General features: G+C 38.2%; 1 protein-coding gene across 2 annotated transcripts in view; it reads right to left on the bottom strand.

Annotated features, from left to right (window-relative positions):
• Window positions 1-24,099, bottom strand: part of FRMD4A (FERM domain containing 4A) — a 246,056-nt gene that overhangs the window by 36,873 nt on the left and 185,084 nt on the right. For both annotated transcript variants that reach the window (XM_018553740.1, XM_018553741.1), the window contains exons 10-11: window positions 23,287-23,344; window positions 19,167-19,253 (exon numbers count right to left, since the gene is read on the bottom strand). In XM_018553740.1, coding sequence (XP_018409242.1) covers window positions 19,167-19,253; window positions 23,287-23,344 — 145 coding nt within the window. The remainder of the gene's footprint in view (window positions 1-19,166; window positions 19,254-23,286; window positions 23,345-24,099) is intronic.

Here is a 24,099-nt window from a genome sequence, read left to right as displayed (position 1 = left end):
CAGTAGCTCAGTGAAAAAGAAACTATATGCCAGTGTTATCCGGCTGCCTCTTGCTTTATTTGCAGATCATGAATTCCTTTTTTCTCCTCTGTATGCCTCCAGCAATTAAGAGAAAGAACAAACTCTCAGCAGCAAGAAGTAGCCATCTGTAAATGCGGCTTCCTCCTTTCACTGTGTTGGAATGGTAAGGAATTCATATTCCCCTGCCTCCTATTGGAACAGCCACTTCCTGCCCACTAATGTGTAATAGTCTCTGACAAGCACTATTGCTTGAAACAGCTTCTACAAAACCAGGAGAGGGCGGGGGATGAGGGCTGACCTTAATTCAAGGCAAGGCAACATGAGATAACAATGTGAGCTTGTGAAAGCCCCTCTCCAAATATTCCGAAACTTTTTACCTTTTCCCAAGGCATCACTCGGCTGCTAGAAAGCAGGCAGATACATTTTAGTTCACAGAAAGGTGTAAAGGAGGTAGATTAACATGATCCTGTTACTGCTTTAATATGGCATTTTTGAAGTGTGCACAATCCTGATCTGCATCTCATGAAAGGCAAATTGATATTACCTATGATAGCCCTGCATGGTCCCTTTTCTAGAGGGACAGTACCTCTTTGCCATCTAAAGCTAGCCATACACGGGTAGATTTGTTTTACAAACTTTCATACAGAAAATCTTCAGAACATTCCATAAAGCCATGAGAGACTTGACAAATGGCAGTCACAATTTTGGGTGATTTTAACATTCGATTTTGGAATAAATAGAGTTTCCCAAATGAAAACCACATTCAGAACGAAATTCTAACCATGTATGCCCAGCTTAAACCTCTCTGCCCCCTTCTTCCTCTACAAATTCCTTTTACTTTTAAAAAAGATTACCCTCTGTTCCATCTTAAAGTGGAATTAAACATATGAATGTTTTGGCTTTGCCCTAATGTGCAAGTATACAACTTACCTTACAATTGTGCCTTTCTCCAGCGCTGTTGGATCGATCTTCGGTACTCAGCTCTGTCGCCCGCCGCTGCCATCTCCACTGCTGATGCTTCTGGGTTCTAAAAGGTCCTCTTTGGCCATTGGGTGGCCACTGATAATGTTACTCCTGTCCATACGCACAGGAGTTACATCCTCCCCGAAACCCGGCCCATTCATGGCATCTTAGAGATGGCGTAAATGGGCTGTTAGTATACTGCACAGCGCATGCACCGTACAATGTACATAGAATATAAAACAATCACTAGGGAAGACAGGAAGATTTTTTTACTTGAGGAATACGAATTTTCGCATGTTATATCTTATTTTAGTGCTTCACATGTCAAATAAACTATTACTGTATGTTACAACACATATATGTAGAATGTATAACCATCTTGCATCATCATCCTTTAGGTGCACTAATGCACACCTCTATTGAGCCAAACATTGAAAACTCATCTTTTGAATCATTATTTATATGGTATAGACTGTGAGACTTTTTGTGCAGAAAGTTGCACTTGGAATTTTTTACACTTGTGCACTAGATGCATCTTTCTTTTTAAACTCTTCAAATTGAACTATTATTTGGCACATCCCAAAAAAAAGCAGATTTCTGTGTGCCAAATACTTGGCGCAGCGACAGTAGTTTACATGGCCTGTTAGATTTAGCAGGGGATATAACCATGTACAACTGAGTTTTTTTGTAACTAAATAAACATTGAATTTGTTTTGTTTTTTGAAAGTGTAACAATTCAACAAATACAAACAGTACAAGTCACAACAATCAGTTACAATTGTATTGGTTTGTTTCTTTACAAGGTGCTACTAGATAACCTAAACTACGGGATGTATAATGGTACATGTTAGTTCATCATGGAACAATGTTTTGCAAATGCTGAATAGTTATGCAGTGCAATATTTTTCAGACACAATGAAAGATTCTTCCCCCATAGTTTTTGTTTCCCAACTTTTCCCTGCGTGATGAAAGTCTTTAGCAGGCTTTATTCAGATTCAGCCATTTGTCTGGGTATATTTATTAAACACCAGGCTACGTGAACATTCTCTAGATCCAGGGTACGCAACCTCAGCACTCCAGCTGTTGTGTCCTATGAGGCATTGCATGACTCTGACAGCCACAGGCATAACCCCCAGAGTCAGAGGCATTATGGGATTTGTTGTTTCATCATAACTGGATTGCCAAGGTTGCCTACCCCTTCTCTAGATCTTTCAATGTATGCAAAGCTGATTACACTAGAGACTCCTCCTTATCTCTTTTAGTGCAGTTAGTGTTGGGACCACAAGATGATTACACATGATGCAGTCTGCTTTGAAAAGTAAGAAGACCAATGCATAGATAATATTGGCATAGTCATGTGTGGTCACGTGTTCTAAAAAAACCTGGCCTGCATATCCTAAATAATATGTTAGTAAGTTTGACACATGCATATACCGTCTAGAAAGAAAGATAAATATACATGTCAGTACAGAGTTAGCATACACTTATTTAATAGCACATATACTGTATTAGTCTTTGCTTGTCTAATTAGCTTCCTAAAGCACATTATTATAATAGTTTGCACAGTAATTGTGAATCCTCACAACAAATGAGAACATGGAGACATCTTATTTAAAGAAAGCATATACTGTGGGTACTTAAAAAAATTCTAGTTGCTTGGCTTCCAAACATTCTGAGGCACTGACCTAGAAATCAAGAATTCTGACTATACTTGTGTTATGCTTATTCCGAGTCAGTGAGTCACAGAACAGGAGCCAGAAATATCCAAGAAATACAACATTTTACAAATGTTATCAGAGCATAAGGTGAGTGGAAATCTTCAAATGAAAGCACTTTTTTCTGGTTGCCCTCACTTTGTTGTGATTTCCTTTAACTTCCTGTTGCATCTCCTGAACAGAGAAATCACCACAACAGGACCAGAAATTATGGATGCCCCAATACCGTTTTTTTGGTATCAAGTACGAGTACCAATATTTTTTTTCTGTGCTTGAATACCAATAGTGGCACCCGTGGGACTGGATTATCAGGATTACCTAGGAAGCTGGTGTTCTATCAAAAGAACACCGGCTTCAGTTCAATCGCGACACGTTGAAGAAGCTAGGTGACGGGTGATTGGTCAAGAAGCCAGGCTGCCTAGCAACAAGTGAAGCCGGCTTCCTAGCCAATCAGGAAGCAGAGAGGTGGTTCATAACCCGTCGCCTGGCTTGCTGATTGGTCGGGAAGCCGGCTCCATGGTCCCTCGCGGCACTGCCACTCAGAGGGTGGTCTCCCTCTGACTGGAGGTTCCGGTATCTGGGGAAAGTATCGGAGCATTTGGACAAGTATGAGTACTCACCAAAATACTCTGTATCAGCACCGATACTGACACTAGTATCGGTATCGGTGCATCCCTACTAAAAATATAAGTTTTGGCTACACATACACTTTATTCCCACTAGGTATATGACCTAGAGAAAGTTTAAAGTGACACTAAACTCATTCAAGTGCCTTAAGTATTAACAAAAATGTATCTTATTTGTGTATAACTCGGCTGTAGATCCTCAAATCATCTCTGAATTGGTGCTGACACTGTGCTTCCTTCTGGAGGGTGGCTACTTTTGTTCCCCATGGTCCCTGTGTGTGTTGTAAAGTAGCCACTGCTCCAAGCTCACTCCAGTGATGGATTACAATCCCATTACAAATTAGTAAACTAAACGTGAGATTGTGGTCCATCACAGGAGTGAGCTTGGGGCGGTGGCTACTTTACAACACACACAGGGACCATGAGGAACAAAAGGAGCCACCCTCCAGAAGGAAGGACAGTGTCAGCACCAAATCAGAGAAGATTTGAGGATCTACAGCTGAATGATGTACAAATAAGTTACATTTCTGTTAATTGTTAAGGTACATATGCATTTTTTAAACTTCTGAATTTAGTGTCACTTTAACTGTAAAGGTTATGGTGAGAAAGCACTTGCAAAATCAAAAAGTTGACCAATTGAACCAGTGCATGGCACAGTAGGGCCTTCTTAGAACACAAGGTATTTACATGTCTCATTCCATCAAATATCGTGTTTGTGGCATATTTACATGTATTTTTTTAAACATTCCTCAGGTCATGTTATAGGGCATGTTTATAACACTGAACTATTCTATGTATCGCCATCTACTTTAAAATGCATTAATAATACAACACAATACAGCCAGTGAATCTTAGAGTAGCAAGATACTGCCTATGTCCCTCTGGAGATTGTGCACTAAGATTATTAGATAGACATAAACAGATGTGTTTGTGCTAACACAGAATTGTTACTGTGGTAAATATCTCTCAATCTTTTCCTGTTATTGTCTCAGCATTAGTTGTAGAAACCTGAGGCAATGGATCCACTTTTCAGAGGAAGATGGTCAGTCTTTTTCCTGTTTAGTCAACATGTTTAATGCATAAAATGGAAAAGCCTGAGATGCTTAGACCATGAGACAAAAGGTGATAACTTTACTATGTCTACAATGGCCTTTGTTGACTAAGCATGACTATCATAGGGTCATTGGTTGTACTGAAATTACATATGCTCTCTATAATGCTATGTCATTCTTGCTTATAAAGAGGGTGGCAATGCATATATAAAGGAAAGTAATGCTTACATTGTCATCATATGATAAACACTATCCATGATGCTCATGATGCTCCCTACATGTTGTACTGTGACAATGTACTACCCCACACTTCAGAGAGAATAATTGACTTATATACTAAAAGAAAACTGAACTCAACTTGACCAGGAAACAAACATTTTTTTTTGTATATTTTTTTTTTACCACTGATGGTTGTTGCAATTATCATTTGTATTCTTCAAATCCATGGCAAACAAAAACTGAGCCGTCTGTGGCCAGCCTAATACTGGCTAAATAAATGGCAAGTTTCAATCTATTTCCACCATCTATTTTCATAAACGGGTTAAACAGATTAAAATGTATGTATAGCCAGAACGTTTTCTTAAAGTTTTGGATTGAGAGGGGACAAAGGGTCTGTGTGCCATTGGGTAGTTTCTCTTAACTTCTTGTCCTGGGCACAGCAGGAAGAATGGAAATCTCTAATAGATGAGGGGAAATCCCCTCTTAGATAAATGTCATCAGAACAGTTCTAAACCTTCTCTACTGTATCCAAAATTAACATAACAACATGTTGGCTATACATACACTATAGACAACCTACCATGAAAAATGTAAATAAATACAGTATATTTATATGGCACAGGGTGTAGTATATTGATGTGATCCATTAAGATATTTTTGCGCTTGAAAGCTGCATGAAGGTGGCTGATACTAAAAACTGCCATTTGTATGGCCAGCATAGGTCTAAGATATAAATGTTACAACACTGATTAATATCAGGAAGTGCCAAAACTTTGCCTGTCAGAATGACCTGCGATTGAGGCACAGCAGGGGGACTGAAAGCTGCAGCTTGTATATGCGGGCACCATTCAGTGCCTGTACTCCATACCTAACAGCAGTTTTTGTATTTCTTAAAGTGACAGCATTTCTTTACACTAAAGGACAGTCTGTCTTCCCTTGACCATGGCCTATTTTGTTTTCTCACAAACTACTCATGGTTGGAGATAAGTGCTATGTCTAGTACGTAAACCAGTTTAAAGAGTGCATGTCGCATTTTTTCTCCCTGCACCGGAATGGACTGCACTGCTGTGAACAGAGCCCAGCAATACCATAGGAATACATTTTGATGCATTTCAGGTGCGGACAAAAACTGTTCTGGTTCGTATCTGGTCCAGGCATGGTGTGAACAAGCCCTAAATATTCTGCTTCATATCTGATTACCTTTTCTATGTGAAACAAGAAAAGTTGCAATATTTGCAGTTGGAGCCTGTACCCACTAAGCACCTGGTTTATACTCTATTGCATTTCAGTTCTGGGAAAGCATGACAAAGGGGGAGCGACGTGTAGGATTCTGAAAGGAATTCAGATTCTTCCAATCGCTAGATCAGCAGCATGCCTTTTAAAATAAGCATGAAGTTAGACTCTGTGTTCTTGAAATGCCACATAGATCACAATACAAAGAGCTGCATGTGTCCTTTTGCCAGTCTGTTGTTTGTCTTTCACTTTGAAAATATGAGTTACATTTTGGCGTAGCTCACAATACTTTGTAATATGAAACTTCTAAAATTAAAGCTCCATGTATCAAAAAAACCCTCACAAATGGCTCCATAAAATACATTCTGAAATGTAAAACATTGACTCAATAAAACACATGCCAAAATATTAATATATATGAAACACAAGATATTTGTTATGTGCACAAAGAAAAATATCTACCTAAACTCTGCCAAAAAATTCAAAACATACCACCCAGAGTCTTCTAACTTGGACCTATTTCTAACCATAATACAAAGACTTCACAAGCATCCAGATCCAAAAGCATAAAAGCTATATTATTATTACAAAGGTTTGCATTTGCTGCTACATAGAAGAGTTTTATAAACAGTGTTGCTTGTGTCAACACCAAAAATGCCTGGCCTATAGGTTTGTGCAATTCGTGTTGCCTCCTAAATATATTAGATTTAATTTGGCTCCGTTGATTCTATTGTTCATGCAAACTGCCAATGTTTAAGTCCCAATCCATCTACCTAACCTGTATAGAAGGCATTTAGAAATAAACTTAGGTAGGTGATATAAAAAGGGGCTGCAGGGTTGCCTACTAGCCTTAAGATTTTTGCAAGGGCCTGAGGGTTCAACACTTTTCTCTGGCATGTGTCCAGCAGAATGTCCCAGATATTCAGCTTCTGTTTATAAGCCATGTTCTAAACACTTCTAGATGTCATGCTCTTCCAGCAACCTTGCTTGTGTGTTGTTTCCCTTACACTAATGTGGGTCAATTTGTGAATATTTTTTACCATAGTGGGAGATACTGTAAAGGAGGACCAAAGCTGTAAATGCATAAAGGAGTTCTAAAGTCACAGCATATCCTATCCTATTATAACATCAGCATTGGAAGTACATCATATCGCCATCGTACAAACTTCTAGATGGATATGGTTATTAGGAGTGCGATAGAAACTTAATACAGAAATACAGATTTATGTTTAGTTTTTGACCATAGATATCATGTAATGGTCTGCATGACTGAAGGCGCGGTAGGGGTGTCCATTGCCTAAATACATTGTGCTGGAAGGCATCCCTCTTTCTCATCTGAAACAGTTGAGAGGTATGTTTAAAGATTATTAGGAGTGGGATAGAACTTATGAAAATTCAATACAGAACTACATATTTATTTTGATTTTTTGACCATAGATACTCCTTAAAGGAGAACTATGGGGTTAGGGCTTTCCCCCATAGTTCTCCTAAGGGTAACTGGAGGACACAAACTAGCGTCCTCCCATCACCCAAAGCTCAGTATACCGCAGTCTACAGCTCGCGGTATACTGAGACGCCGCAGCTGAAATGGTTCCCGACAATTATGTCTGGATCCACCCAGCTGGGTGAGTGACAGCTGGCTCTGCCTATCTAGAGGCAGAGCCAGCTGTACCCGCCACCTCCTCCGTCCGTTCCGCCTATCAGCGCTGGAGGATCGGACAGGGGAGGGGGGAATCCAGTCCCTCCCCTGTCACGGCTCTCTGCAGTGACAGGATCGATAAGTGAGCGAGCGACGGTATGTGCTCACTCACTTCCCGATCTACTGAGCCGACCTGTGACAGTTTCATTGTCACAGGTCGGCTAGAACTATGAGGATGAGTGAAAATCACTCACCTCATAGTTCTCATTTAAGTATTGACATTTTTTAAGATTAGGGGAATGTATGCAGAGGTGTGAGGTATATTAAAGTTTACCTATACCCAAGAAGAAAAATGTTATATATTGCAGCCTACTAGTCCTTAGATGTGGTGGGTGCATTCGTTTTTTATTTCAGTTTCCATTCAGGTGTTTATCCTTTTATTTTCACCAGGTGATCCTGCCAGTAATGCATTTCCTATCCTAGAGTGACAACATTCAATCACTGTACTGTTCCTATACATGAGCAGCGTTGCCCCCCTAGGACAGGAATTGTTTTAGGACTGCAGAGTGCCTCCCTCTGCTCTTCTCTAAAACATGGAAGTTGTTCAGTAGTTTACAGCGAGAGCTGGGAACAACACTTACTGAAAACAGAAGCAGAATTTACAGTAGGTTGTCAGCTCACAAGATTTCTGTCAGAATGAACAAGTATTTTTTGCACTTATCAAACACATATAACAAAACATTGTCAGTGGTATATTTAGGGAGCAAACAGGAAAAATTCATTGTTGGGGTTTACATACAATAATACGCGGTAAAATTACTTTTTAATATGCTTTCCTGCGTTCAACAGATGTGCTGATATTTTGTGTGATGGATTTAAATACAGTCAGACAGCAAAAGAGTTCATGAGCATTATTTAAAACATTTTAGACATATAGAGGCCAATTTGTAAAACTGGAGAAAAGAAAACCAGCACAACAGAAAAGTTGTGGCCCATTGTAACCAATCAGGACTTTTGTTTAATGTTTGCATCTTATTAAAGGTGAAACATGATTGGCTGCTATTGGCATCAACTCTTTTGTACTTTCGGTTCCAGTTGTAATGAATCAGTCCCATTGCACCACTAGAAACGAAAGAAAAGAAGTAAGCTTCTATTTATATTTGGTTACAAAATTGCAAAATCAGTGAAGAAGAACATGACTAGTGCATGACTGTTATAAAAAAAACAACAAAACCAGTTCCTTATTCCTAGCAGTGATCTATAACTCTGAGGGTAATTAGGGCTCTGCATCTCAGGTTTACAATAATACTACAGCATTGTGCTGTGTTCAGTTCCACACGTAGATAATGGATTGTCACCCCAGGGTGAGGGAGTTTTTCTATACAATGGTTAAACTAGATGCTTTCAGGAAGCCTCCCAACCTCAGGCAGCATTACAGGTTTGTAGCCTGTAGGTAGATGGTAAAGCAAACCAGTCCACAGGGGGGGATCCTATTAAGTGTTTATTAGCTAGTTCAGCTTGTGCACCAGTTATTCTATAATATAGTCAAATAGACATGTAATTTACACAGAACTGAACAACATATAGGCAAACCCACATTATTATTATTATTGTTTTCATATCTGAAAGTAACTGCTATTATACGGTATGTATGAGATTGTGGAAAGACCTTTTACTGGCAGAAAGCATGTTCACTACCCTATTTACTATATAAAATGTCCTAGCACACAGCACAGATTTTGACTGCTAGGTACATGTACATGCATGTATTGCAATATCTCTTGCCACGGCATTTTTTTAAGGCACAGAAGATCAAAATCAAAACAACTGCTAGCATTTCTCATGAATAGTAAAGGTGAAAGTAAACATACACTTCAGATCTTTATACTCAAGGTATAAATTAGTATACTTCCTTCAGTTTACAGAATCATCTGGATGAGCATGGGTTTCTTTATATAACTAGTTCTTATATTTGTCTTGGCTAGCTTTACTTTCTTTTTCTAAAAGTGTTTCTTTGCACTGTCTGTATTATTTAGCTCATGCAGTACAGAAGTGTAAATATATTACTAGGCAGTGTATATATGGATAAGCATACATACTGCTGGTGTATATATGAGGATCCAATACAATGCCCATATATGAGAAAGCACAGTGTCAGCCAGGAATCGAGGAAAGAAAACATTACTACCCATTAGCTTTAAAATATCCAGATACAGTACTGCCCTGATGCCAGGATAAGGGCTGTTGGGTCTGATTCACAGCTCTGCACGATATGTACAGAGATGGAATGGTGCTGCTATATTTCACTTTCTAAACATTTATCATTAATTCAATAACTGTACACTTTACTTATACATCCCTTGTCTGTTGTCATTGAATTATGGACAGTGTAAATGCAGTTCCAGTGCACATTATTATACTAAACTCTGAATATATACTACATTTAAAAATCAAAGCGTCGATGGAAAAGCATAAGTCTGCTTAGCAATGGACTTGCAAAGCTTTGATGAAGAACACACAACAGCATTATATATCTAGTTAGTGTTGCCCATCTTTATGACACTCACTCTTTACTACCCAGTGTAAAGAGGATATCCAATAACACACCTATAAAACAGCAACAACAGAAAAACAAGGTACGTCACATCTAAGACAACAGTCTCTGTGCTGTTTGTGAACCTGCATACATTCCCCTAATCTTAAAAAATATATGGAATCTATATTGAATTTTCATAAGTTCTATCCCACTCCTAGTAACCTTATAACACCTCTTAACCTTTTGAGTTGAGAAAGAGGGATGCCTTCCAGCACAATGTATTTAGGCAATGGATTATACATTATATCAAACTACTGTTGATCAGTGACTTTGTTCCAGTTGGTCTAATAGGGACTTTTTTAAACAAACCTTCCATGAGAGACACACATAATAAACTTCAATTGTATATATCCTTCTAAAGATGCATGTTGCATGGCTGCCATGTTGATTCAAAAGCTTTAAAACGTTCAAGCTAGGACAAGTATTCAGATCCAAAATTGTGACCTCACTGGCTGCCTATTTGTTTTGGGTCAACAACTCAATATAATAAAGCCAAAGTATCAGCTCAAGAAACAGACAACTAGCATTTTCAGTATTATGTCAGCAATGAGAATTCCCATATTTCAACATATAGATTTCTTTTAATCTATTAAACAAAATAAAGCTTGCCTGTAAGTCTGTAGATATAAACAAAACTTTGAATGTATCATATAGCTACTGTTAAAATGATCAGTTTTCTTTCAAGTAGTAATAAACACTCAAAATGTTTATCAGTTATGAATTCAGATCAAGCAAATATATATTGTCCTGCAAAGGATTTCTTTAAGGGGTCTATTCACAAAGCTAGCCGAAGGATCAGCCGTAGCTTCGGCAAGCTTCAATTGCGGGAGCCCTTCTGTTCATTAGAACCGAAGGGCTGCTGTAAGGGCTATTCACTATAGCCCGTACAGCTGCCGAAGGTGGCCAAGCGGCTCAGCCGAGCCGAAGGCATATGCTTCGGCTTGACTGAGCGGAAGTGACAGCCGCAGCGGGGCAAATGGCCAGCCGAACGCCTCGTAAATGACAGCTATGCAGAGCCTCCGGCAGCTTAGTGAGTAAACCTTTAAATCTTTGCACATGCACTTATTATGATTGTATTTCTGAACAGCTCCAACTCTCTCAGTTCGGCTTCCATGAACTTCCTATTGAGTACAAGATCACGAGGGACAGAGCACTCTTCATCAGCTGTCCATCTACTATCTTGGAGAAGGGAAGAGAGGGAAGCAGAGGGGAGGGGGGGTAGCTTGCTAGCACACACCAGAGTGGCTCCATAGGACCCTGCATGGGAAAGGAGCCACCCTAAAACAGGATATCAGGGCCAGTGCTCAGGGGACCGGTTGGTTCTGCAGGAAGTTAACACTTTTAAACATCAAAAAGCAGCATCCATTGTAATCAGCATTTCAGATAGCTTAAAAAACTTTTGTACTTTAATATTACTTTAAAAGTAAAAAAAGAAAAATCCCACAAAGAAAAAAGTGTTTGAATTGAAAGAAATGGACTGCTCTGCCAGTGAATGAAGCCAAATATGATCTATTTCACTCCATTGAATGCCAGGATAGTAAAACATCTGTAATCAGCTGTATACTCTGTGTATAATAGCAGCCAGCAATACAATCCTCCGAGACAAATACTCATTCACCCTGGAAATACCATTCTGCATTTCAGCACAGCTAAAGAAATGTCAGGAACAATGTTCAGATCCCAGCCTGATTTATTCCTTTTTTTTTACCGTTGTATTTCCTGGTGGTCCAGCCTTCCGCTCATCTCTAGACATTAATCTCCCTGTTTCTAGCCCATACAGACCTACAATAAATGTTGTGGTCTCGGCCCACTGCTTATTAAATTCCATCTGAATTGTGCAAATGTTTGGGAATGATAATAAAAAAAAAGACAGACCTAATCTTTTTCCGGTGAGCTGTTGACATCCTGCTTTAGAAACAAAAGCTGGTTTCCCTTTCTAATATGACCTGCTAATGTATCCAAGATGTTCCCTTAAATGAATTCCTCATCCATCAAACCACATACTGTCTGAGCTCCCAAACCGATCCTGTTAATTCAGTGGCAGATGTAAAGCTTGACATCGATATGACCTTCTCATTCATAAGAGCAATACTTGTGCTTTTAGCTTCTTTTAAGTAGGATTGTTTCAGTCTCCTTCTTGCAATCCATTAACAGAACACATTTCAGTAAATTCATGCTTTATTAAAACTAGAGCTAAGCATGTAATACATCAAGATGCTGCTGCTGCTGCTATCTGCTCAAACGTACATTATTTCTCACCAAATGAAGCACATGCTTTCTAGGCCATTGCCCTGTTTAGCAGTTACAACACAGTACAGAATATAGTTTGCTGTTCTTTAGTCACCATGCTGTACCGCTAATATTCCAAGTTCCAAATGTCAATGAACTTAGTACTAGCCACTCATAGTCAGACAAACGAAATCCTATGTATCAGTAAACGTATATAAAACAGTAAAAGAAAAAAAAGACCATTAATAAAATATTTGCAGTGTGATACTTTACTCAAAAAAACCAAAAAACACAAAAACCTTTATTTGTCTCCCAACCATAGAAGAGTGTTAATGAAGTACTGTGGTCTATATGTCCAGCATACCTCCCAAATGTCCCTTATTTGGAGGGACTGTCCCTCATTTTGCTTTCTGTACATTTTGCCAAGGATTAGTTGATTACCCTGTAGTACATTCAGGTATAGAATGTGTTTTCGTTAAAAATGTCAAGGCTTTACTACTAATTTAATGACCACTGACAGTTTAGTAGTGTAAACACTATTGGATCTTTTTTGTTTAGCTTTCAGACTGAACAGAAAAAAATTTAACAGACTCCTCTATCCACACTAAACAGCATGGATGGAGGAATCTCCTGCAGCGGCTATTGTATTTTGACAGTTGGCCAAACAATGCCTGCATCTGATTGGATGACAATTTTCCACCAGACCAATTGAAAAATCTAAGAATGTTGGCCAGGAGCTGGCAGACAGGGTCACCCACTTCGCAATTTTGGCCAGTTCGTCAAGAATCAGCTTAAATTAGCTCAGTGTATAGCCAGCTTTGGTCTATTGTTTTCAGTCACCAGACCTGGACCATGTGTGCCATACGTGGGCAGATATCCCTGTGGAAATGATGGGAAGGGAGATGTCTGCCTGTCAAATTTAAACTAGTCACATGAACATGGGGAACCATTAAAATCTTAAGCAAACAGTGACCGCCGAAATTTGCTCCATCCTTCTGACCCATAACAAAGTGATTGGGCCTGCTCACACAGAGATTTTTTTAGAATGTAGAAACATCTACTGAACAGAAGCTCTCAAAATCTCCACTAGAAGTACACAAATGGCCTGATAACCTTAGGTGATGCTTGAACTTGGGAGCATGGCCTACAATTTTTGTGCTGCCTATAGCCACCCATTGACTTTCACAGATATAAGGGAGCAATGGAACTAAGTGACTGCACAATCTACAGTAAGTATGAAACTTATGCAAGTCTTCATATGTAATCATCAAATATGTCTGCACCCATGAGCATCTATGTTGGCAATCTGATAACTTTATCGCAGATTGATGAGATTATTTACATTACTTTCACATATACATAACAGTTGCAAAACTATAGCCTTGAAAGAAATGTAGGAGAAATCCAGTTACAAACTTCCAAAGATACTAGAGCATAGGAAAAAAACTTCTTAAGGAGGAGGTATCTTTAGTGGAAGTTGCATGTCAGAAGGATCATTAGGTACAGAGATACAGGCACATCCTTTTTGTAGAAATGTACCACCTCTTTCTACCTACCAAGTCTCTTATTTGACCAGTGAGATTGCCTATCAAATTAAAACACTAACCGGGATGTTGAAGAGGCAAGCAGTGCTAGAACTAAACTTGACTTTTAAAGATATGCATATACTGTATGTTCACTTTGACGTGCAATTTTTACACTGCTTATATAGTAAGTTTATACTTGTATGATCAGTCTGCATTGCCAAGGTTTGTGACATGTTTACTTTACGGCCAAAAGAATCAGCTTTGTCCTCTATAATACTAAATACAACACCTTTGAGCGAATCAAAAAGGATATAACAATACAATTCTTTTGAAGCTTTATAACTAGCTCTCTGAGTGTTTTTGATATCAGAGCAGATTTCCCTTTATTTCTAGCATGCATGTTAGTTGTCTGTGATTGTCTGCCTCCTCTGCTAGCACCCAACATGGAAGTCTAGAGCTGAAGCTTTGTTTATTATACCAAATAATTAAGAGCTGCTGTAGGAATAACTGTTTATCATAGCACAAGTTGTACAATTCAGTTTGGTCAGCGGCGGTCACACCGCCCACACTTCTGCTTCTGAGCTAGGGAACAAATCTTAAAGAGGAAACAACAAGAAAACTGCTTGGCCTCTTACAATCCTGCCAAATGAGAGGATGAAAAATGCCTGTTGGTAAAGGACAGCTGTCACAAAAGAAAAAAGTCTATGTTCCATATCTATATGCAGTTGATAATGCAAGGATGTTACTTAGCATGTGAATTCCATTTTTATTTCATGTTTACTTTTGTCCACATTTACTCAGCTGTCTACAAAAAATGGCAGAGATAGGGGTTGTGACAATCTATAACACAGACTGGGGTGTTTAATGGTTGCAGGAACTGTTTTTGCGTAAGTAACAATTTTAACTACCCCTGACAGTGTACTAGCTTGTCACTTTTTCCAGAACAGCTCCAAATGTGCCTACCTACCCGTAGCGCCAAAGATGGGCACCTCTCCTGTATAAGCATCAGACTGGCCCTAATGGCAGGTACTTGCTATATTTAATATCTGAAAAGTCTGGGAGGAAGATCTGCAAGACCCATATGGGCTGATTTAAAAATCTTTTGTGTTTACTTTGGGTGAAGGCCGTATGCACAGGACTACCACCACTAGATGGAGCCGAGGAGCATACTGTAGGAAATTCCTATGCTACCCAGCGTCATCTAGTTGCGGTAGTGCAGTGCAAATGCATCCACCCAGCTATAAGCTGGGCAGAAGATTTCTAAATTAGCCTCATAATCTTCCCAGCAAGCAAAGTGGTCAAAATGAGTGCTTGCATCAGGAGTGCAGTATATTAGGCTTATATAGTACAACCAACAAATCAACAAACCAAGGTCAAATAACCATATGCAATCCATACGCAAACGCAAAATAAAAGTATCACAACAACCAACAGATTATTTATCCATAGAATAATAATACCTATCCTAGAGTAAGTTAGAAGTGATAGCTTATTTACTAGCTAAAATACACATTTTGACGCAAGATATTGAACATTTATATAGTACAAACAGAGATACACTATAAGAGAAAATATAGACAAAGGGTCTTGTGCAAATAAGCCACAGTTGGGAAGTATGTAGGTATATTTAGACAATGCAATAAGGCTAAATTACTTTTTGCAGACACTCTAGGTAATTGGAAGCAATAACATATTTACTAAACATATATTTAGCTTCAATTACGTAACATTAAGGCATATTTCTTAGGTTATCAATAAGAAAGGTAAATCGCACATAGTAATAGGATTACCATTAAGTGCTTTCCGGTGTCTGCTTGTAATTGAAAAATGTATGACGTACATGGAATTCAATAAGACCAAGACACCTTCCTGTTTACTGTCCACATGCTGAAAGAAGAACTCCAGGAATTTTTAAATTAATCCTTGCGTGGGGCTACCCCCACACGGCAAGGGTTACGTGCTCGTTTGTGTATAGTTTGTAAAATAATAAAGATTTGGAATGTTCCTCAGAGTCCTCACATCTATGCAGAGTGTATAGACATGATGATTTACTGGACCTTAGACCGCTGCAGAGGAGAGGGAGAGGCATTCCAGGGACCGGTCTATGAAGTAGCTGGCTTGGCAGTTTGGGTGAGTATATCTTTGCTTTTTCTTTACCTAGACACAAACGAGCAGTTAACCCTTGTAGTGCAGGGGTAGCCCCATGCAAGGGTTAATGAAAATAATTCCTGCAGTTCTGCTTTAAAGCTTAACTCCAGACAAGCAGCTAAATACACACATAAAACTTGTAAATGTAAAATACCCAGGTCAGCAACCTCACTTTTGTCTTTTGTAGTTAGGTTTTACAGCTGCACACAAACCTGCCCCCAGCTTGAGACTGAACAATGAAGGGAAAGCATTACACTGATGAATAAATGCATCACTCTGCTCTCTTCTCCTTTTAACCATGTTCAAAACTGTTCACTCAACAGCACTGTGCAAAAATAGTAGATGCCTGTTTGTTTCAGATTTCTGTCTCTACCTTTCACAGGTAGATTGCAGAAGGCTATTTGTAGATATGTATGTCAGTGCAAATTTTTTTTAGCAATAAGGCCCCATTCACACCTAGGTGTTGCGGAAACACTGCGTTAAACGCACAAAAAAAAGTGTGCTTTGATGCACGTTCACAAAACTGCCATGTTACTAGTTAACCCAAACGTGGCAGGGAAGATGCACGTTCCTCCTCCATGTTTGCGCAGGTTAAAACATGCACAAACACAGAGGGGAAAAACCTGGAACTCATGTCGCACATTTTTTTTGTTAAATATCTGCCTGCATTTCAACCATAAAGTGACTCTTTTACTACTTTAAAGTGGAAGTAAAGGAATTAAAACAGAAATGCTGATTGGTAGGCTTTTTATGACAGAAGAGACTGTGTGAGTCCCTGGTCACATTAGTTGTTAATGGAACCCCAAACGTGGCCAGGAAATATGCTTTTCATGTGCGTGGACGCGTGCTAAACGCAACAGAAATAACGTGGGCGCTCGCAGCTAAAAATGCTGCATCAACATCTTGCTGTGTGTGCGGCAGCCCTTTGAAGTGAATGGGTGACACACTGCAAATGCTGCAAAAACCATGCGCAAAGCGAAGCATGCTCCTAGTATGCGCAGGTGTGAACAGGGACTTAGAACTGTTGTAGGATAGCTGTATTTTCTCACGCTAGCTCTAAATTTTGTGGGAAGTATATTTTACTCTCCCCCATTCTTCTTTGATAAAAATGTATTTATATACGCAAAACAATCTAAACTAGGTATGCACCAATACCGGTTTTTCGGTATCGAGTACAAGTAGCGGTTTTTTATTTTTCGGTACTCGCCGATACCGAATACCGATACCGGTATGTTCAGCAGGTTTGTAATATGCTGCTTTTTTCCTTTATTTCCCATTATAATACTAGTATACTACATTCTATTCAAATGACACAAAAGCAGTGCATTGGAAATGACAACACAATCGACCTGGTCCTGCTTTTCTAGCAACTATAATATGTAATAAAACCCATTAACTACTTTTAGGAAATAATATTTAAATATTTTGACATACAATTATACTTGATTACAGCATTCTTGTTAGTTTAAGTGTGCCGTTCTGCAAAAGGTCTATAACAGTTGTATTATAGTGATTTGTGTTACCTATTATAACGCAGATTATTTTTGTCATGCAGTGTCAGCTATGTGAGATCACATGTAATCTTCAAATTCTGACATTTCTTGTCCGAAACAATTTACAGCTCGGATGTGAATATTTACAGACCATAAACCTAGGAGGGAAACACTAATTTATCTGCAGGGGTCTAGACCAATACTGACACCTTCTTTGTGCATGGAGCTTCTGTTAAATGCAAATGAAGCTGTCTACTGAGCATGTAAAAAGTTGATAATTATGTTATCTTGTCGTTCACATAATTTTATTACAAAAAAGTAAAAAATAATCAAATTGTATCAGCTAAGAGTCATAATCACTTTTTTATTTTATATATCTCTGAGTGTAGCTCGGTCATAAACCAGCCCAAATTTGCCAGAGAATCAGCTCTATGCTAAACTCCTAAACATCACCAATGATACTGCCATGAATAAAGGTGGATGTTCAAGCTCAATATGGCCAACCTCTGCTGTCACTGTTGTTCATATACTGCTCTATAAACTCATGTTTATTTTTGTGCAGAGGGAAGAGGGGAGGAGTGGCTGGATGATGCTCTTTAAAAGCTAAATCTCATGCTGATCCAACAGCGTCAATACTTTGAGTATGCAACAAGTATGCAGATCAGGTATTCTAGCTTTACTCTGACTTTCTTTTGCATGCTTATTCCAGGTCAATGGCTGATTGTGCATTTAAAGTGACACTAAACTGAGGAGTTAAACCTTAAAAATGCATTCACTATTAACAAAAAGGTAGCTTATTTGTGTCACTCAGCTGTAGATCCTCAAATCGTATCTGAATTGGTGCTGACACTGTCCTTCCTTCTGGAGGGTGGCTACTTTGTTCCCCATTGTCCCTGTTTGTGTTGTGAAGTAGCCACAGCACCAAGCTCACTCCTGTGATGGACTACAAGCTCACATTTAAGGGGTCGTTTCACAAAAGGGTGAAGAGTTTGGAGAAGGCAGGAGAAGTAAACCATCTAAGCCAACATAGCTGAACTGGAAAGTGAGCTGAATTTGAGAATTTTTCCAAATCAGCTACGTTGTCCTAGATTGTTCACTTCTCCTGCCTTCTCCAAACGCTTCACCCTTTTGTGAATAGACCCCTAGTTTACCCATTTGTATAGAGATTTTAGTCCTTCACAGGAGTGAGCTTGGAGCGGTGCCTACTTTACAACACATACAGCGACCATGGGAACAAAAGTAGCCACCCTCCAGAAGGAAGTCTGTGAAGGTTTTCATTTATCCAGGTCATGGTATATCTGTAAAAAATAAGTCAAGGCAACTGGACTTGCTGTATTTTTCTTGAAGTAAAATACAGCAAGTCCAGTTGCCTTGATTTATTTTTAACATACCTCCAAGGAAGGACAGTGCCAGCACCAAATCAGAGATGATTTGAAGATCTACAGCTTAGTGATACACAAATAAGCTACATTTATGTTAATAGTTAAGGTACTTGAATGCATTTTTAAGATTAAACTTCTGAGTTTAGTGTCACTTTAAGCCAGAGGCAACCAAGCAACAACATTTCCAGAAGAAATGAGCAATGCACTTTCCTGTATTTCTTTCAGTACACATTTCCGTTGAATAAATACTTTAAAAAAACAAGTTGGAATTTCTTAAGCTGAACAATACTGAACTGTGTGTTTAGATAATGAAAATAAACATACCTTTCGTGGTTTCACTTTATCGTGATGATCGTATTGGAAAATACCTTTGTAGCTAAGTCCCAGCCACCAGGGAATTCCTTGTTTGTCCTGTGAAAAAGGAGAAGGTCCATAAGAAACAATAGGTGTAAGCGAGATATAATAATAGATTTAGACATTACAAAACACATTTGTTGATTGCATGGATCGCTTAACTATGGAACACTCTTGGAAAGGAAGAAAAGAAAAAGCACACTGGCAGAATAAGAATAATAAAAAAACTGGTAAGTAGCTTGGTGGAGGGGCAATTTTACAGATCTTTTTTTAAATTTTATTTAGGTTTAAGCCAAGGAGCATCCTTCTATGACAAATATTGACACCTTAGCTTCATACTCGTATGACTCATGGTTGTCCATTCCATATTAGTGTTAATGTTTTTGAATAAATGTGCATTAAACACTTTTATGCACTAAGCAAATTGTCCATTACCATTAAATACTGTTTAAAAAGGAAATTATATTAGGGAAACCATGTCTTCACTTAGGCTTTTAAAATATTATTCTAGACTTGTGCATGGCTTTCCTACATGATAAATATAGTCAGAGAATTGCTGGCTCCTTTATTGCTGCAAAGATTAAGACAGCTGTCAGCATGGCTGTTAACAGGATAGTGTGTCACAAACACTTACAGACAATGCTGTGTGAAAGGGGAGCATGGTTGTGGCACAGTGAAGACAGACAGCATGTGACAGCACATCACCTATATTTCTTTGTTACAATGATGAGTGCTACCAACTGCTGCCGCCTGCCGGCACATAAAATGATCATTGTTTTGTAGGTGCAGTCAGGTAGCATACTGATAGAAGAGTGTCTAAAGTAATGGTAGTATGATATACAGCCAATTTAGGGAGTTGTGTTGAAGCTAAATCTGTTCAGGCATTACCAAGTCTGTTAATGCATAGACAAAATGTATTGTTAGTTTTGAATAGAGTACGGAAGTGCATAAAACTTTTAGGATTTGGATTTTTTGCTGTCTGAGATTTCTCTTCACTTCCTGTCCTACAGACGCAGCAGTAAGTGAAAGGGAAATTGCTACAAAATGAGGTGGATTCCCTTCTTAGACAATGTTCACAAGGCCAAATGCTTCCATTTCCTCTCACCTCCTTTTCTGTTGACAAATGTAAAATTTTGGATTGCCATCACTTTCTATCTCAGTGACAATGGTCACCTGGATAAATAGGGAGGATAAATCTTGACCTATGGTGGCTGTAGAAATAACATGGTTGTTATATGATTTACCCTTACAAATGTCTCACTTAGAAGCTACTTTGTCTCCTACTGTGAGGGCTGCACCTCAGTCACTTCCCTAATGATGATTTCTTCAAGTGGACCTTTGATTAATGTACACTTTACACATGTCAGCCCAAATCACATTATTGTTTTGACCATCATAAGTACTTCTTCATTGCCACAAATGCAGTGCAAAACTTCCATTATAAGGTTCCCTGTCTGACCTGAAGCTTAAGCAGACATCACATTTTTGTTGCTACCAGCAGCCCTGTGAGTGTCTCATAACATTATAGACATACTTTGAATGAGAAATACTCTCTCCAGTAATCAATAAATTAGGAGGACAAGCAGGAAGTACAACAATAACGCATAGTCTGCATACTGTATAAAGGGCAAATATGACAGCCTTCCATGTACATGCAGTATGTATATAACATTGAGGACATTTTATACCTATAGGCATACATGAATTTTCCCGGGTACTTCAACCTGTTTTTGTGTTATGATGTATGGTTTTTGTTCATTAGTTAAGCCATGTGTAGGAGGAACATTCAAGAACAGAGATTGTCCTTGCTACAGAATTAAAAAAAAATGGACAATAACATGAAACATGATTTTTGATCATCAACTTTTTTTTCCGTAGCCTGCTTATTGCACTTTAAGACAACAAATGTTATATGGCAACATTTTAATAAGATGCCAAACTGCAGTATGTGAACTAGATACATAATAATGAATTAATTATCTTCAAAATATTTTACTGCAAGAAAACGGACATGTGTGAACAGGCCCAAGGACATAAGTAAGATTAGTCACATTAACTATCTTTTGCATGTTGACCTAAAACAATAAAAAGCTTTATAGTTTTTATTAAAAGATGTGATTCTCTGATCGCCTTCTATACAGACTTCACTACAAAGCACAATTCATAGGCAAAAAATAACTGATCTCAAGCAAGTATTGTGTGAAGTAGCAATATATTTTATGGTTGTATCTTGTATTTTATGGGGCAGCACTCCTTGAAGCACTGGGGTCATCGGTTCGGATACCAGCCAGGATGCTATCTATATGGAGTTTGCATGTTCTCCCTGTGCTACTGCTTGAGCGGATTTCCTCCCAAACCCCAAAAACATTCTGGCAAATTAATTGCCTCCTGTAAAAATCAGCCCTAGTATGTATGTGTATGCATGTGAGATAGGGACGTTGAGTCTAAGCTCCTTGAGGGCAGGGATTGAGGTACTGGAAAATGTAAAGAGCTACATAAATCGCTGGTGCTATATAAATGGCTGTAATAAATAAATAAGAAATTTAAAGGTCACGGTCTACAACGTCCGGGTGGCAGGCCCCCCATTCACACCAAGTCATCCACAATAAAGTAATTTATAGAGCACATTAAAAATACTGCATGGGAAATTACCTATTAACATATAGTATATGTTATGCTTCATATAAATTAGGCTAATTGCAGACCTTATCAGCAGGAAGTGGACTGTTATGATTAGGAGTAAGTCCCTGTCAGCCTATGGCATATATTATTCAGACCACATAATACTAGAAATGACTTATGTAAATCCCAAGTGGGATCTCTGCTATTTCCTTATCAATAATTCAATAGCATTCTTTTCTTTACAGACAGTGCTAGACAGTTAGTCTGAAGAGTAAGGAGTAAGAAAATACAAGGGTTGAAAATGTAGGGAACAAGGGTCACTGTGACCCTCAGTTATGTGTGTAAATCTAAATGTAAATCTGGACAAATTCAAATGTCATTGCATTGGGGTATACAGTAACAATTCACAGTGTATTAGTGTATTAGTGCAAAACAGATAACACCAGCAGTGGTGAAAACGTTTTCTTTCTTTCTTTCTTTCTTTCTTTCTTTCTTTCTTTCTTTCTTTCTTTCTTTCTTTCTGGGTCTAGACAGAAGCTTGTCAAGAGCTTCACAAAAATCCTGATACAAAATATTACTTTGTACAAAGGCACTGAGTAAAAGTTTTGCCTATTACCTTTTTGTGTTGCTGTGCCAATGAATTGCTAATAAATATTAAATACTTCTGACTGTTAGAATTTCTTTTGCCAGAGCATTTGATCTTGCCATTTAGTCAACTCATTTTGTTTGAAAGCCCTTAAAAATTTCATCTAGACCTGCTACTTGAATGGAGTCCCAGACATATTAAATAGCACATAAGCATTACAATATGTACAATTTTTCCAGAATGAAAATCATATTCACAGATAGAATTTCATTCTCTAGATAAGAAATGTTAAACAATTTAATTCCTAGTCTTTCGATTTTCCTCATTACTATGGTCGAAAACAAACATTGATTAGACCCCACTAACCATTAGAAAGTTGAGTGAACGTTTAAAAAAAAAAAAACATTTTCAAACAAAATTCTACTCGTGTATGGCCAGCTTTATATTTTGTAATCCATTGACATCAACCTTTTCTTTTTGCAGATGGGGCACTCTAACTAGTAAATGTACATAATTGTGTAGATACCTGAAATGTATCATTGTAAGGTATTACGTGATGTCATTGTATAAATATGTGGGCCTTGACCAAATCCAAATAACCCCTTTAAACTTAAATGCATATCCTTTTTTTGCTAAGCTCACAATTAAAAATTCTCTATTTTTTCTCCCTTGAAGCTTGCATTTCGTTATATTTATGCAAAGTTGCTTGACCATAGTGTCATGTGTCTGCTTCTATATGATTTATCAAAAATTTTAAACAAAAAGAGAATGAACCTTTGGTCAGACTAGAATATACTGACTTGTTGCATACTTTGACACTTGATAGGGCACACTCTATATTATTTTTCAAGCAGAAGCACAAATTAACAAGTGTTTACTTACCTTAACTGCATAATAATGCACTCCATACGTGGGAAGGGATTCTACAACACTCATGTAACTGGAAGATAAAAATCACATGTTAGTTATTAAGGCACACTTTCATTGGCTGACTATAATGCAACTGTGCTTTAAAAAGTGTTGATGCCTACAAAGACTTTAGCAGGAGATCAATTACATTTCTCCATATTACAGCTCCTCATACATTTCATTAGCACCCTTTTGGCTCAGGACCCTAGCTTCACAATCCTGACAAAGCTGGGAAACCACATGATCACAAATAAACCTCATGTTTTGTGAGTGGACAACCCCTTTAAAGGAAGCTGATATAAATAGAAGTCCCTAAACCAACGCAAGTTCCACTGGTGACTATTTGTTAATTGCAACAAGGCTTTACATTTTTACATTTTTAGAGTGTCTCAGTGGTGTTGTATTGATATCCTATTGGAATACAACACAGAGCAATGTACATTTGAATCATGGCTCAAAGATTTAGACAGTGCTCTCTGTCTCTCTCTCTATATAAACACACACACATACAGTATATATGTACAGACACATGAATAACAACTCAGCATATTTAATAAGGAAATACAGTACAAAGTTTATATTTATGCACTACTGTATATTCCACTAAAAAGTTCACAAGCACTGCTGTAGTAAACCAGCCCTTACAGGTAAATACTTTTACTTTCAGTATTGTATGGAATTCCCTTTAGTTAAAGAATGGCTTTCAGGGAAGTACTCTTCAAATATTTGCATATATGTAGTATTCTAAAGCTCAGTAACATTACCACATTGTATTAGATTGTGCCT

This window comes from Nanorana parkeri, unplaced genomic scaffold, assembly GCF_000935625.1.
Source record: "Nanorana parkeri isolate BGI_ZX_2015 unplaced genomic scaffold, ASM93562v1 scaffold128, whole genome shotgun sequence".
Classification (NCBI taxonomy): domain Eukaryota; kingdom Metazoa; phylum Chordata; class Amphibia; order Anura; family Dicroglossidae; genus Nanorana; species Nanorana parkeri.
This window is presented reverse-complemented; position numbering and strand designations above follow the sequence as displayed.